Source organism: Enhydra lutris, unplaced genomic scaffold (assembly GCF_002288905.1).
Source record: "Enhydra lutris kenyoni isolate GAN:26980312 unplaced genomic scaffold, ASM228890v2 scaffoldscaffold86, whole genome shotgun sequence".
NCBI lineage: Eukaryota > Metazoa > Chordata > Mammalia > Carnivora > Mustelidae > Enhydra > Enhydra lutris.
The window spans coordinates 1915965-1930441 of NW_019154170.1; the positions used below are offsets into that span (position 1 = coordinate 1915965).

Below are 14477 nucleotides of genomic sequence, written 5' to 3' on the forward strand. Positions count from 1 at the left end.
GGCCGCAGTGCGCAGGCGCGGCACGCCCGTCCCGCCCCCGCCCCCCTCCACGTGCGGCGCACACCTCGCGCTCCCCTCCGCCGGGCTCGCCTCGCGCCTCCCTCCCTCCCTCCCACCGCCCCTCCGGTTCGGGCTTCCCATTGGCTGGGGGCTTCGTCCCTCCGACCGCAGCCCGGCAGGCCCCCGCCAGGCAGGAAGTCCCGCCCCAGGAGCGGCCGTCCGCGCTGCAGATTAGCCCAGGTGGCTGTCAGTCGGGGCGACAGGCCAGAGTCGGCGGCGGGGGCCCGCGGTCGGTGCGCGACCCGGACTGGCGGTGGTTTCCGGTTCCGCGGGGCTGGCGGGCGGGCGGGCAGCCGGGAGCGGCGGCGGTGGCGGCGCCTGACAGACAATGAGGGCGGCGGGGCGGCGCTGAGCGGCGGCGGCGGCGAGCGACGCGGGGCCCGGGGGCGGGGCGGGGCGCCAGCCATGGACAATCAGGTGAGGAGCGGCCGCGCCGCCCCAGCGCAGCCCGCCGCCCGCCCGGTCCCCTCCCTCCCTCCCACGACCCGCCCGCCCGGCCCTCCTCGGTCCCGGCCTCCCCGCCCACGCTCAGCTCCCGCCCGCCCCGCTTTGTGCTCGCCCGCCGCTCCCCCGGCCTTTATGTGGGGCGGGGGCGCCCCTCCCCCATCCGCGACCCCGGCCCGGCCAGAGCCCCTCGGACTTCTCTAGGGGTCCGGACCTGGCCCAGTGCAGAGCCCTCTGAGACGCCCCCCCGGAACCGCAGCCCGGCCCAGAACCCCCGGGATGCCCCTGGTGATCCCAGTCCAGCCCAGCCTCTGGGACGCTCCTCGGGACCCCGGCCCGGACCACAGCCTCCACAGGCGGCTCAGACTCCCCCGGGACTCCCCCTGAGACTTCAGCCCAGCCCAGCACCCTGTGGGACGCTCCTCGGGCCCCTGAACCAGCCCAGAGCCCCCACAGGTGGCCTAGAAGCCCCTGAGATGCCCTTTGGGACCCCAGTGCGGCCCAGAGCCGCTTGGATCCCAGCCCACTCCAGAGTCCCCGCAGGCACCCCTGGGGACTCCAGCCCCAGCCAGAGAGTCCCACAGCTGCCCCGGGACCCTTCAGATTGTCAGATCTGGGCCGTACCACCCTTCTGTGGGTCCAGGGCCTGTCTCCTTTTTTCTCTGAACCCTCGGCCTCAAGTCCCTTCAAACTCCCTGAGCCCGCAGCCTACTGCTGCTTCTTCCTTAAACCGAGTGCTGGGGTTTGAATCCCCCCACACCTCCCGGAATCCCCAGGACCTTGGTGCGGCCTCCTGCTTCCTCAAACCTAGGCCCACCTGAAGCCTCCTTAACCCTCATTCTCTCCAGGACCGAGCCTTCTCTCCCCCTTGATCTTGCCACTGCCTTAGCCTAGGTGACCGTTTTCCCTTGAACTCTGGCTGGGGCCTGGGTTTTTCCCACAATGACCCAGGCCTGCATTGAGCTCACCCCCTCAGCCCCATCACTTTGGACTTGGGCTTGCTTCCTCAGAGGCTTTGACACCCTCCCCCCCCCCCCCCAACCCTTGCTTCCTCGGCTCCCTCTGGTTTCAGGCCCCGTTCAGTTCCTTGGCCCCTAGAGCCTGACGGGCTCTCTTCCACCTTCAGACCGTTCTCTCGGACCAGGCCCAGGGGCATTTTCTGCTCTGACCTGGAGCCCCCTAGCCTGTCAGACCCCAGATGGCTCACTCCCCTCAGCGTGGGTCCTCTGTGCCTCTGCAACCCTGATTTACACTTCCCCACACTTCCCCCCAGTCCAGATCTCAGTCTGCCTTTTTCACCCTCAGCTGGCTTCCCTTTATGGACCCCAGTTCCCCAGCCCCCCTGTACATCTCTCCTTGCATTCGGGGTCTCCCACTTCCTCCCAACATCCCCAAGCCTGACGTTTTGGCTTTCAGCCACTCTCCTCCCCGCAGCACACCCCATATCCCTTCCTTCCCCAGCATCTTAGAGCCTTGCTCCAAACTCAGAGTGGTTCCCCAACCTCCATAAACTCTCCCCTTGGCCCCTTTCCCTCCGTCTGGAAACCCGGAGTCAACTCTGTCAGTTTAAGTAAACCTGAGGCCTTTCAGGCCCTGGTCCCACCTTCACCAGCTCTGCACGTCTTCTTTCCAGTACCCACACCCCTTCCCCTCTCAAGCCCAGGACTGGTGTTGCCCCCGACATGGGGTCCTTTATTTCTTCATCCTTGCCCACTGCCCCTGGGCTTCCAGGGGCACGAGGCCAGGAAGGGCGGTGGTGTGGGGCTCTGGGGGCGGCCGCTGAAATCTGCAGTTGGTGAGGGCAGGTTGGGGCGTCCCGGGCTGCTGGCGCCACCGAGGCAGCTCTGTCTGGTAAGGTGCTGTGTGGCGGTGAGGTTTCAGGGGCCCGTCCCGGTCACCTGTGGTGGTACAGGATCACTGTGGCCTTTCTCTTGAGACGTGGGGTAGAGTTTAGAGCTGTTGAATGGTGGATTTCTGTAGCGTGGTGTGAGTTCTCTTCTCTTAAAGGTACTGAGCTTGTTGGCTTCCAGCCTGTGCTGAGTTAGAAAACAAAAGAGAATATACCTTTTGTGTCCACTTTCAATGAAGGCCTCCCCCCACCGACCCCGCCACCCCTCGTGGGAAAGTCTTGTAGGGTACCACGCAGGCATAGAATGTGACTCCCGCTTGTCACCCCACCTGCTGGTCCCCCGGGAGATATCTTCGGCCCAGATGTGTCCATTCCCCCGTGATTTGCCAGGCCCTGGCTGTCTGGGTTGCTGTCATTTATGTAAGTGGAATGGTGGGGATAGGTGGCATTCTTGGCCGTGACAGAGGGAGAGAACAGCCCTGCTTGAGTGGGCTGGTGATCACACTTGGGCTAGGAGAGAGATCGCCACTGCCCAGTGGGCAGCCGCTAGCACCTGTGGCCGTTGACGTTCATGTGCATGAGAATGAAAAAGTCAGTTTCTCGGTGGCACCAGCCACATTTAAGTGCCCATTAACCACCACTCCTGAGCTGTTGGCCGCCTTCATGGGCATCTCAGAGACACAGTAGTTCCATCATTGGCAGAAAGTTCCATGGGCCAGTGCTTGTCTAGATCCTTACAGAAGTATTTGCAAGTGAAACTGATCCCGAAAGAAAGTATGTGGCACTTTGTAGTCTGATTCTCTATTCCTGGCTGCATTTCTGCCAATCTGGGAGAGGCCTGGGAGCTCTGTCCCTTCCTGACAGAGGTGGCACTCCCTGGGAAGACAGGAGGGAATGGTGTCCTTTACCCAAGTGGGTAAGTTGGCACTGACTGTTCCAGAATGACTTTAGTGCATGGAAAATGCTTTGAATTCACCAGAATCTTGGCTTTCTCTTTCTCCCTCGAGATGCCCCAGACCTGTAAATGCCTCAGCCTGATGGGAAACAACAGGAATTTCCCCTAAGGGCCCCTTGCCCCACTTGCTTTGGGAGGGTTTCATTCTCTTTACTTCCCTGCCATATTCTCTAGAACTTTCAGACTCAGCTAAGAAGGGGGATTCTGCATTTTACTCTGGGCTCCCAACTTCTCAGCATTGAAATCCTTTCCCCATGGCCAGAAAAAGTCTTTTCTGTTTCCCTTTTCCCTGACTTTAACCCATGCATTTGATTTCCTCAACCCTCAGTCCAGACTTGCAGGTCCATTGTCTGTGGTGTTTGTGTTTTGGTGGGTCACGTCTGGGAGACATGGAGGGTGTGGAAGGGTGGGCATGGGTGAAGGTGGAGCAGATGGCGAGAACGTGGAGAAAGGAGGCTGGAGACAGCGTCTCTGGGCCCAAAGGTGTCCTAGGCTGCTAGGGGTGGTGTCAGCACCGGAGTGGTCCTGTTCTCTGTAGGACCAGGGAGCCCTCCCTTCACAGAAACACTCAGCCTGTCACCTGAGGTGGGCAGCCAACCCATTGAATCACACAGTTGAAATGACGCTTGCTGATTCTCCCAAGTTCACATGTGAGATACACTACTGTTGACAATCCTCTGTTGTTCCAGAAGAGGAGGTTTGCTTCTGACAGCGATGGCCCAGTTTATAGAAATGGAAATGGAGGCTCAGGAGGGTCCCACGAGGAGTCAGGACCAGGTGGGATTCCTAGGTGACTGTGTCCTTTTCCCAGACCTTGGAGAGAAACGCTCAGATTTGCACAGAGCACTGACTTCAGGGTGACAGGATTCTCCCTGACCCAGCTCTCAAACTATCACTGGGCAGTTGACCTGCTGAGTGGTTTGTCCTAAAATTAGTACGTTGTATAGTTTTTGAGGTAGGAACGAGAATCCTCTTCACCTTTATAACCATCATAATTCCTTTCTTTCCTTTTTTTCCGCCCCTAAGATTGATTTATGTTAGAGAGCAAGAGCATGAGAGTGAGCGAGCTGGTGGGGAGGGGCAGAGGGAGAGAGGACCTCAAGCAGACTCCGCACTGCGCAGGGAGCCTGATGCAGGGCTGATCCCACGACCCTGAGATCATGAGCTGAGCCGAGATCAAGAGCTGGACGCGGAACCCGCATCCCCATATCCGTCACAGTTTCTAACTCAAAGTTTTGCACTTCGCTTTGCCAACTGTTGGTTGAATAAAAGTAACTAGGAACCAGTCACTTTGTAACCAGGCCCACCTGGCGTGCGGTCAGAAGCCTTGATTAGGGTTGTACTCCTTCAGAGCAGGCTGCTTTCTGGAGAACTTTGTGGCCAGCCGGTGCACCATCCCCGCAGCTGCGGGCGTGAGAGTTGGGACACGTGTGTAGCATAAACCCTGTCCCAGCCTTCCTGGCTGGCTGGCAGCGCTGTCTTCCTGGAAATCTGCAGACTAAGGACTGGGGGTGTCATTGCATCTCCCCATGGTCTGCGCACTTATCCTTAGTTTCCAGGGAGACATTCACCGAGCCCCTTCTTGTCCCTTTGTCATTAATCTTATGCCCTGGGCCAAAGGGATGAGGCCAGACGAGGAGCACAGGTACTAGCCACCCTCCACCCTCCCAGTCCCCGTCGTGTGTCACTGGTTAGAAGACCAGCGCCTCGTGCAGGGGTTGTGAGAGCTCCTTTGGCTCTGTCCCCACCTCTGAGAGGGAAGTCTTCGGCTTGAGAGGATTATCACTGAGGGATCCCCATCATGTTCCCATCTTCCTCGTGTTCTGATCCGGTGGCTGCTCTTAAGAGCCCCCCAGCTGGGTCTGTGGGGAGAAGTTTCTGCAAAGAGTGTTTTCTCCAGTCTGGTGCTGCTGTCGCACTGTGGGACCAGCACCTTCTTGCGCTTCCGTAGCTGTGGACCTGCAGCAGCCGTGCCAGCAGCCGTGCCAGACCCAGTTGGACTTGGCACGGTCAGTCTAGGCCAATGAGGGGAGAAGGCTCTTCGGTGTTCTCTCCTCCTGGGAGGGGAGGGAATTGTTGCATCTGAGGGAATTGGATACGGTCGCCAAACTCCAGGCATAATTATACCACTCAGTAAAGTATGCAATCCCAGAGGAAAGGGCATCTGTTGAAGAGAATTCCCACAAGGAAATCAGGGGAACTCTTACAGATAAACTTGTTAAAGACCTGCCTTTGGGGGCCCAGGCTGAGGGCAGGGTCCATGGGACACAGGAAGAATCCAGTGAGGAAAGACCTTTGAAGCAGCGGAGCTGTTGGAGGGAGGCTGGCCCACTCTGCCAGGCGCTGGCCATGTGAGTCCACGCTTGGGGGGGGGGAATCTGTACTGTCCAGTGAGCAAGTGCCCTCCAGGGTCTGTTTGCCTGGCCTGCAGGGCGTGGGATTACCACCCTTGGGTTCTGGTGGATCTGGAGAGAGCAGTGCCTGGCCGAGGCCCTCAGCCCAAATCTCACACCCCATCGCCCTCAGCGCCCCACAGTTGCTCCATCTCCATCTGAGGGCATAGAAGTGGCATAGTGAACTCTTACCGGGCAGGCCCGGAATGTTCCCCCTTTGTTCCCAGCTTTTGGAGTGGGGAGTGGGTGCCAAAGAGGTTCCCAGGGTTCTGGGACATGGCAGGCACTGAGGCCGGGTCCCTCGGGCTCCTTCCAGCCACCCACTTGGAGGTTGCGCGGGGTGCCTGTGAGCAGCGGGGGGGGACAGGCGGGAGGCATTCCTTCCAAGACACCTGAGAGCTTAACCTGACTGGCAGGTGACCTCTTTAGGAAGCTCGGCGCCCTTCCTGGGGAACGAGCTAACTGATTCACTTCAGTTCTTTGGCTCTGCTGCATGGGGAAGGAGTCCAGGTTGGGGGCGGGGGGCTGGGCAGAACCCTTGAAGGTGGAATTGGCTGAATTGCACTAAGAAGATATCATGACTTGACAAGCCGGGATGACTGGGGCGGGCTGTTTCTCGCCTCTCTCCGGTTCAGGGAGCTTGAATGTCTTCTGCAGTCGGCGACTTCTTTTCTAAGAATCTGAGAATCTGAGTGACGCCACCATCTTTATTTCTTGGAAGAGTCCAGCATTCGGGGGTGGTGGGGGGAGCATTCCCCTCCTTAGCGCACCAGCGGCCGCTGTCGTCAGCCCTTGGAGGGTGGGGGGTGTCCAGGCTGGGTTGGCGCCGGCCCCGGGGGCATAGATGCTGCCCGGGCAGAGCGCTGGGCATGGTGTGCCAGCGCAGCGATCGCCCAGCGCCGCTTCTCAACCTTCCTGTTTACTTTGGCCTCTGGAGCGTGTGTTTTGGCACTTCATTCTCCGTCTCTGATGGAACTGTGGTCTTCCATTCCTTCACAATAACTGCCCTGCCCATGGTGTGCCCTGGGTAGGAGCCCCAGCTGATCAGAGCTGCTGAGAAGGCAGCCGGGCAGACTCTGGGGAGACCTTTCCGTCCGGAGGAGCGTAACTTAAGAACCGAAAGTCAGAGTCCTTTGCCGGCGTATGGTCACGATCCTGCATTTTTAGTCCACCTGTAGCCCCCCAGCAGTCCAGGCAATGTCTCCCGATTTCTCAGGGGGAGGACAGGTGGGCGAGAAAGGCAGAGTTTCTGTCCTGTGTGGGAGGGCGTCGGGGGTTGCCGCCCACTCGGGGTAACGTAAATACAGTTCGGGCTCGTTTCCTTGGAACGTGGCCTGTGTGCGGTGCTCTGTGGATGGATGCCTGTGGTGGATTTGAGCATTACTTGTTTATCCAGACGTTTGCTCCCTCGTCTCTAGCTTTTGGTGTGGTGTTTCCCCCTGGAGTGTCCCCTGTCGCCTGTCCTCTTCCCCTGCACCCCTGCCACCTCTTGGCAGCAGCATTATCCCACTGCCCTGGGTCTTGGGGCTGAACTTCCTTGTCTCTCCTCGATCCACTCTTTTTCTTCTTTTTCTTTTTTTTAACGTTTATGTATTTATTTATTATTTATATCATCTGTACCCCCAGTGGGGGACTCGAACTCACAGCTCCTGCATCAAGAGCCTCACGCTCTACCGTCTGAGCCACTCAGGCACCCTTCTGTCCACTCTTAAGTCCTGCCAGTTCTCCCATTTCAGACTCATCTAAATCTTTTCTAGCCACTCCCTCTGGTTGCCTCCTAGCAGGCTTGTTGTTTGTCTGTCTGTTCTTTTCTGCCTTCAGCCTAAACTGTACACAATTGCCGGGGAATTTTGACTCAGATACTGTTTCCTTGCATCCATCATCTGCTTACAGTTGGCTTTCATTTCTGCTGTGGGGAATCTGAATGCTCCATCCCGATCCCCACGCGTCCCTCCAGTGGCTCCGGGACCTAGAGAGCCCCTGCTTTCTCCCCTGTGGAGCCCCACAGTGACTGATCCCGGGCTGGAGGACCTTCTACTCTGTGGTTTACAGTTGGCTCGCTAAGTGCGCAGAGCCTCCCACTAGCCTTTTCCTGCACTGGGACCCACCCTGTCCTTATCAGTGTCCTTATTGGCCCTTCCCTCTTGGAAAGCACCACTTAGAATTTGCTGCCCTAGGAAGGCTCTCTAGTTTAAATGATCTCTCGTATTAACTGATGCCTCATGTATAGTGGTTCGAAGATGGAAGTAAAAGGACGAGCTAGATGTGGTCCCTGAGGAGGCAGCAGTGAGCGGCCACGGAGCAGGGGGCGGGGGGGTGGGCATGAAGCGCGTGGCATGGAGGGGGTTGTACCCAGACTGCCCCAGAGCCTCCAAGGCAAGCCATCAGCATGGGGACGGCTCACGTGCTTGTGTGTGTGTGCGTGCACGCGTGCCGCTCAACCCAGAAAACCTACATGTGGATGGCGAGACACACTCTGACTTCAAAAAGCTTAAAAAGTGAGAGACGATGAGCATCTTGGACTTGAGGAGACACACAGGCGGGAGACGGGAGGTGTGTGAGGCGTTCGGACTTTATTCCGAAGGAGTGGGGAGCCATGGAAAGCTGAACCGGCGGAGCGATGGGCTGTGTGTGTCCTGCTTTCCTGGCAGTGACCGAGAGCACAGGGACAGAGGGAGGACGCCGTTGTGGGGATCTTCTCTCTGGTGGGGGGAAGGGGGCGGGAATCGCATAAGGTCAGCTGGGGAGAAAGGGGGTCCAGAGTACAGAGCAGGAGGTCTCTGGTGGATGGTGGGCGGCAGCGGGGAGGGTGGTTCCTGGAGGGGGCTTTGCTGAGGAAGCGTGAGTTGCACGCCACCCAGCACCGAGCTCTTGGCTGTCTCAGCGCTTGGGAACACGTGTCCACTTGGCCTCTGCTTTCTTTGTAACATTCTTGCATTTGGTACTAGGTGTCAGGCTGTATCCATGAGGAGCCCGGGGAGAACCTTCGGAGCAGAGTGGATGTTTACTGTGGGCTCCCTGTCGGTGGTTTTGGCCCGCCCAGGCATAAATGCTTTGTGGCTTTGTGTTCAGTGGGGTGGAACTGGCATGAGCTACCTCACACTTTGGGCGCAGTGTCACACACGTGCGTGAGGAAGGGAGCCTGGCTGCTGGGTCTGCAGGTCTGTCTGGGACCCATCCCCCAGCTGGCTTCATCCTGGGCCCTCCCTTCTTGCTGTGTACCACCATTCTGCCCTTAAAACAGGAAGTGCGTGTCTGTGTGGACTCAGGCGACCCCAAGGGTCTCTGTTCCCCAGAGGCCTCCCATGGGACGGAGGAGAGGGAACACGCTTTCATCGAGCTTGGGTGACCTGACCGACTAGTGAGGGCAGATGGCAGAGGGGTTCAGGGAGCAGGCCCTTGGGGGACGCACCTGTGCTTGAATCCGGGCCCTGCCTCCTAGCCAAGGACGGTGGGCTGCTCAGCAGCCCAATCCCGGGGCCTCTGTTTCCTCATCTGTGGAATGGAGGAACTGCGCTGTGGGTCACACTGGGAGATATATTCTGAGAGCTTGTGGTGAGGGTTCCAGCTCTGGACAGGGAGCCGCCCCCGAGAGTCAGACGTCAGAGCAGAGCCAACAGATTGTGAGCCGATGAGCTCCAGCAGTGACAGATGCTGAGAACATAGGATGTGACACAGCGTGACGGGGGTGGTGGTGGGTGCTTTCAGATTGGGTGGCTGGGGGTGGGGGGTCTTCCCAGAGGAGGTGACACTCAAGCTGAGACTTCAGTGACAGGAATGAGCCAGCCGTGGAAGAGACTAGAGAAAGAGCACCCGAGGCAGAGGGAACCGCGGGTGCCAAGGTCCCAAGATAGGAGTGAGCAGGGCTTGCTGGAGGAACGCGGGCAGGTCGTCCGGCTGGGCAGAGGATGAGGGCGAGGACGGGAGGCAACGGAGGGCCTCCAGTGGGCAGTGGGAGAGAGGGCCCGACCAGCAGCTCACACGGTGTCCGGTCCGCCGTAAGTACAGGGAGGCCCTTTGCGCTCTTGTGGGTTGAGACTCCCGTGGCTCGAGAGTCTTGTCTCTTCCTGTGGCCAGCGCTGACCGAGCTCTGTGGGCGACGGAATGTGATGGCTGGCAGTTACCTGCTTTGGGCTTTTCACTGACCGGTGCTGGCCTCTCTCTCCCTCCAGTGCACTGTCCAGGTCAAGTTAGAGCTGGGACACCGTGCCCAACTGCGCAAGAAGCCCACCACGGAGGGGTTCACCCACGATTGGATGGTGTTTGTCCGTGGCCCCGAGCAATGTGAAATCCAGCACTTCGTGGAGAAAGTGGTCTTCCGGCTGCACGACAGCTTCCCCAAGCCCAAGCGCGGTGAGTGCCTCCGGCCTCAGCGGGGCAGCCCCGCGGGGACCGAGTGTTGGGACGTAACCTGTGTGTCTTCCTCCTTGAAAGTCTTGTTTCCTCCCTCTCCCTGGGAGCAGCTGACTCGCACCCCTGTCCATGCTGGAGGGAAGGTACCCAGCCAGGATGCGGCCCTTCTCTGACCTCCAGATAAAGTGGTTCTCCTCCCTCCTCTCCGCTTCTCCTTCACCTGATGAGTTCGCTGTAGGGAAAACCCAAAGGAGGTGGTGACTGTGTCTTGTGTCATTGTTTAGACTTGGGCTCCGAGAAGCATCCAAAGCACGTAGCCCGTGGCCAGTGGGTGGGAAGGCTGACTTACTCCCACCTGGTGAGTAATCAGGAAATTGCTTATTGGGCCTACATTTGAGGATGAGAGATACCATTTTAAGAATTCGTGATATTTGGGGCAAAAAGCATAAAGGGTTCTCATTTCCCCGCCGTCCTGTTCTGTGTGCCCTCCCTCCCTGCTCCCCCCTCAGACTGCTGCTGGGCAGAAGGAGGGGCCTCATGCGTATACTCGGCGCAGGTCCCGATGGCCTGTGGCCCAGCGGTCTGACGGGGCTGAGAGGTGGGAGCTCACCCAGCTTACCGGAGTCAGAGAACACTCCCTGGGGAATTTGGGATGAAGTTGGTGACCATCTCCTTAGCTCTGTGGCGGCCGGTGCCACGTCTGCTTTCCTCGCCATGGAGTCCCCCGGGTGAAGCGCAGCACGTCACGGGTCCAGTAATTAACTTCTTGAAGGGGGTGTTGATAAAGGAGAGAAGGACTTTTTTGCTGGAGAAGGGCTTCAGGGCAGGGAGAGCCGCTGCTGAGCCCTCCGCTCCCAGTGCTGGGGACAGGGGGCTGCTCGGGAGCAAGTGTGGATGGCCTCAGGCAGGAGCAGGAGCACGGCGCTGAATCCCCTGGGGGCCAGGGCCTGTGCCAGCGAGCGGCTTGTGGTCAAGTGGGGAAATGACGTCTCTTGCACATGCAGAAAGTTCACAAGGGAAGGCAACTGGAGATTCCTAGCGCCGTGGTAGCTGTTTCTCTTTTTCCTGGATTCTCGTCGGTGTCAGCCATTCCTTTCCCTCGTTTCTCCTTTCCTGGGTCTTTGCCTCGTCTCCTTTTCCTCCTTTCCTTCCTGAGCGTCCTGGAGGAGAGCAGCTCTGCTCACTACGCCAGCAGGCATTAGCGCCGTTAGGAATTAGAGCCCGCGGTGCTTACCGGCAGCTCCCTGCTCAGCTCTTACCCCGCGCGGGGTCCCTGTGCAGTCTCCCCGCAGCGCCCTGACTGATGCGAGACGGGCTCTGGAGGGCCCCAGGCGCGGCCTGTGCTGTAAAACAGGGTCTGCGCCTGGCCTGGGGCTGGGGGAGCGCCCCTGCTCGTTCCTGGCTCCCGCACGCCCCTTCACCCCGGCATGCCTGCTCTGTCTGTGCCGCCCTCTGGGGCTGGGCCCTCCGCGCATCCTTAGGCAGTTTCCTCTCCAGTTCTTTGCCGTCACCCTCCCCCGTCTGCTCCCCTTCTGTCTGGGGTGGTCCCGGCGGGATGTTTCCATCCACCTTTAAGCTGTTCATTTGATCTTTGTGTCCCCCTCCCCCCGCCCTGGGCACCCGAAGTGACGCGAACGGCAGTCTGCAGTTCCCATGCACTTGCTCTGTGCCGTGCTCGTGGCAGCCTTGCTGCGTGGGTCCCCCCAGGATCCCTGCAGGCAGATGTGCTCACTGGGGTTCAGAGAGGCCCTGTAGCCCGCGGCAGTCACGTGGAGGCGGCACCTGTAAGTTCTAGGTACCTAGGAAACGGGGTGATGAGTGGGGCGCGTTCTCTGAACGCGTCAGCTCGGGGGCAGAGGTGGGATCAGTGGCTGCGGCGTGCCAGTGGCGAGGTCTGTCTGTGAGCTCGGACGCCCAAGCCCGGGGAGCCACTGCCCGGAAAGTGGCCCGTCGTGACCATGGTGGTGTTGACCAAACTCATCGTGCCGGTTGTCAGCGAGCCATGGATCAGGTTAAAGAGAGTGAACTTCGCACAGGGCACTCTGAGATTACACTTGGTATACTTAAAAAGTGTTTTTTCAATCAAATGCGTACTCCTAACAGTCCCAACAGAAGCGTGCGGGGCAGGAAGTCTCCCTTTCTGTCTCACACTGGCCGTGCTGCCCCAGGGCACTCGAGCCCTTTGTGGATTTCTCCGTCCCGAACATCTTAAATAGTAGAAGCAAATTTGCTACCTCTCGATTTTCCAAATTAAAACAATGTTTTTAACTTACCAGCTCTATCCTAAACTCCGGCCCTTCTCCAGCGTCTCCTCTAACGTTTTGTAGGTAAGTGATTCGTTTTCAGTGGTTGTCTTTGTGACTTTGAACAAGGAGGCCGACCTGCTGGCCTTCTGGGTCCTCCGCATCCTTGGAGGCAGACCTCTGGCTGCCGGGTCTAACTCAAGGTTTCTATGCCCAGCCACCCACATGCTGCGTGCTTCGTAGGATTTTTCTGTGTTTTTGCTTTTGTTTTCATTTCTTTCCCTCCGTAGGCCCCTTTAACAAATTATACGTGTTATTTACCTTGTCCTTCCTTCCTCCCCCCACCGGGGGAGAGATTTATGTCTTGCCATATGCAGTTTGCTGCTGTAACCTTAACGCTGAAAGGATACAGTAGGGGCTTACTAAATATTTATTGAGTAAATGAATGGGGACAGCCCTGTCAACTTTCGTCTGTGCTTTCTGACTTTCCACCTGGGAAGAGAAGGACCTGAGCACCCCCGTCTTTCCTTGAACCTTCTTGGAGGCTGCACTTCTGCTCCCATGTTAGGGGATAATTCTAGAAGTTGGACACCAACTGTTCTGTTGATTCTGTACCTTGTTGGGCTGGTCATTGCCAGGATTTCATTTATCCTCTGAGCTCCCAGCCACCCAAAGGACAACGCTCAAGGTTGCGTCAAGGTCAGATGGGTCCTTTTTGTCATTCTTGGTTAAAATTTCACCCTGTTTACTTTGCTTCCTGTTTGGACATGACTCTGGATAATTTGCTTCTACCCTCTTTTCCCCCTTGTGTTGTTCTTCAACATCCAAAGCGCTTTCCTTTTTTCACATCCTCTTGATCATTTCCTTTATTTGGTGGAGTCTCCCCCCACCCCACCCCCTGATATTTCATTCTGGTTCTCCGTATCTTCCTTCTCTTATTAGGACTGGCCGCTGTCAAGGCCACCTCCTAGCCATTACCCTGGGCCTTTATTGCTCTCCTGGGGAGGATCTATTTATTACCCTGTGTTTTGGCTTGTTGTTTTACTGGAGTCATTTCCAAAGTAATGTCCCAAGAGACTAATTACTGAAGCAGTTTCTGAAGAGAGGCACGTGGGACCTAAGCTCTGACTCCTGTGCACTGGAAAGCGCCACTCACCCTGGGTCACACTTGACTGATAGTCTGGTTGGGTATAATACTTCTGTGGAAGACCGCAGTCTCGGAGCCCCTTTAATACTGCTTTATCGTCTTCCAGGGGCTCCGGTGCTCGTTCTGATGCTGCTGGGGGGGGCTGCCTTGCACGTTTGTCTGCTTTCCTCTAGGAGCACTTAGGTACCTTCTATAGTGTTTCTGGGGTCTTTCTGTTCTTTTTGTTGTTAATGTGGGGTATTTGGTGTTTTGTTTTGTTTTTTAAGATTTTTTTTTTATTTATTTGACAGAGATCACAAGTAGGCAGAGAGGCAGGCAGGGAGAGAGGAGGAAGCAGGCTCCCTGCTGGGCAAAGAGCTCCAATGCGGGGCTTGATCCCAGGACCCCAGACCATGACCCGAGCCGAAGGCAGAGGCCCCAGCCCACTGAGCCACCCAGGCGCCCCTGGTGTCTTTCATTTTTAACTCTAGAAAGTTTTCTTCTACTTCTTTGACAATTTCTATTTTCTTTCTCTCTCTCTCTCTTTTTTTTCCCCCCGGGGGGGATGCTGCTTTACTCCTGTACGCATCTTTTCATATGTAGAACAGAAACAATTGTATCCGTCTCACAAGGTTGTCCTGAGGTTTAAGCTCGTTAATATGTATAAAGTGTTACGAACAGTGCCTGGCACACAGTAGGTTCCGTATAAATGTGAGGTGCTGTTACTGTTTGAAGTGTTTCTTTATATCTCACCCTTTAAAAATGTGTCTTTTTGCCCTGCATCTTGGGACGTTTCCTCCACTTCCCATTGAGATATAAAATTTGAGTTCTCTATTTGCACCATCTGAAAGCCCTTTCCTGCTCCCCAGCGGGCCTTTTTAAAGTATTTTGTTCCTTTTTAAAGTATGTTGTTTCTATTTGTTCGGCAGATCTTGGATCTGAGGACATGAGCTCTAGTTTGTTGTTCTCCCCAAGTTCTCATGTGGTCTCCAAATTATTCCTGTTTCTTTCTTTCTTTCTTTCTTTCTTTCTTTCTTTCTTTCTTTCTTTCTTT

At 57.0% G+C, this 14477-nt stretch overlaps 1 protein-coding gene across 2 annotated transcripts in view; it reads left to right on the forward strand.

Annotated features, from left to right (window-relative positions):
* Positions 1 to 420: 420 nt before the first annotated feature.
* LOC111161748 (MLLT1, super elongation complex subunit) overlaps positions 421 to 14477 on the forward strand; it is a 64999-nt gene continuing 50942 nt past the window's right edge. The window contains exons 1-2 of one of the 2 annotated variants that reach the window (XM_022525658.1): positions 421 to 477; positions 9874 to 10054. In XM_022525658.1, the coding sequence (XP_022381366.1) occupies positions 466 to 477; positions 9874 to 10054 (193 nt within the window). In that variant the 5' untranslated portion in view covers positions 421 to 465. Of the gene's footprint in view, positions 478 to 9867; positions 10055 to 14477 lie in introns of those variants that run through there. The other variant, XM_022525659.1, reaches the window with a different exon arrangement.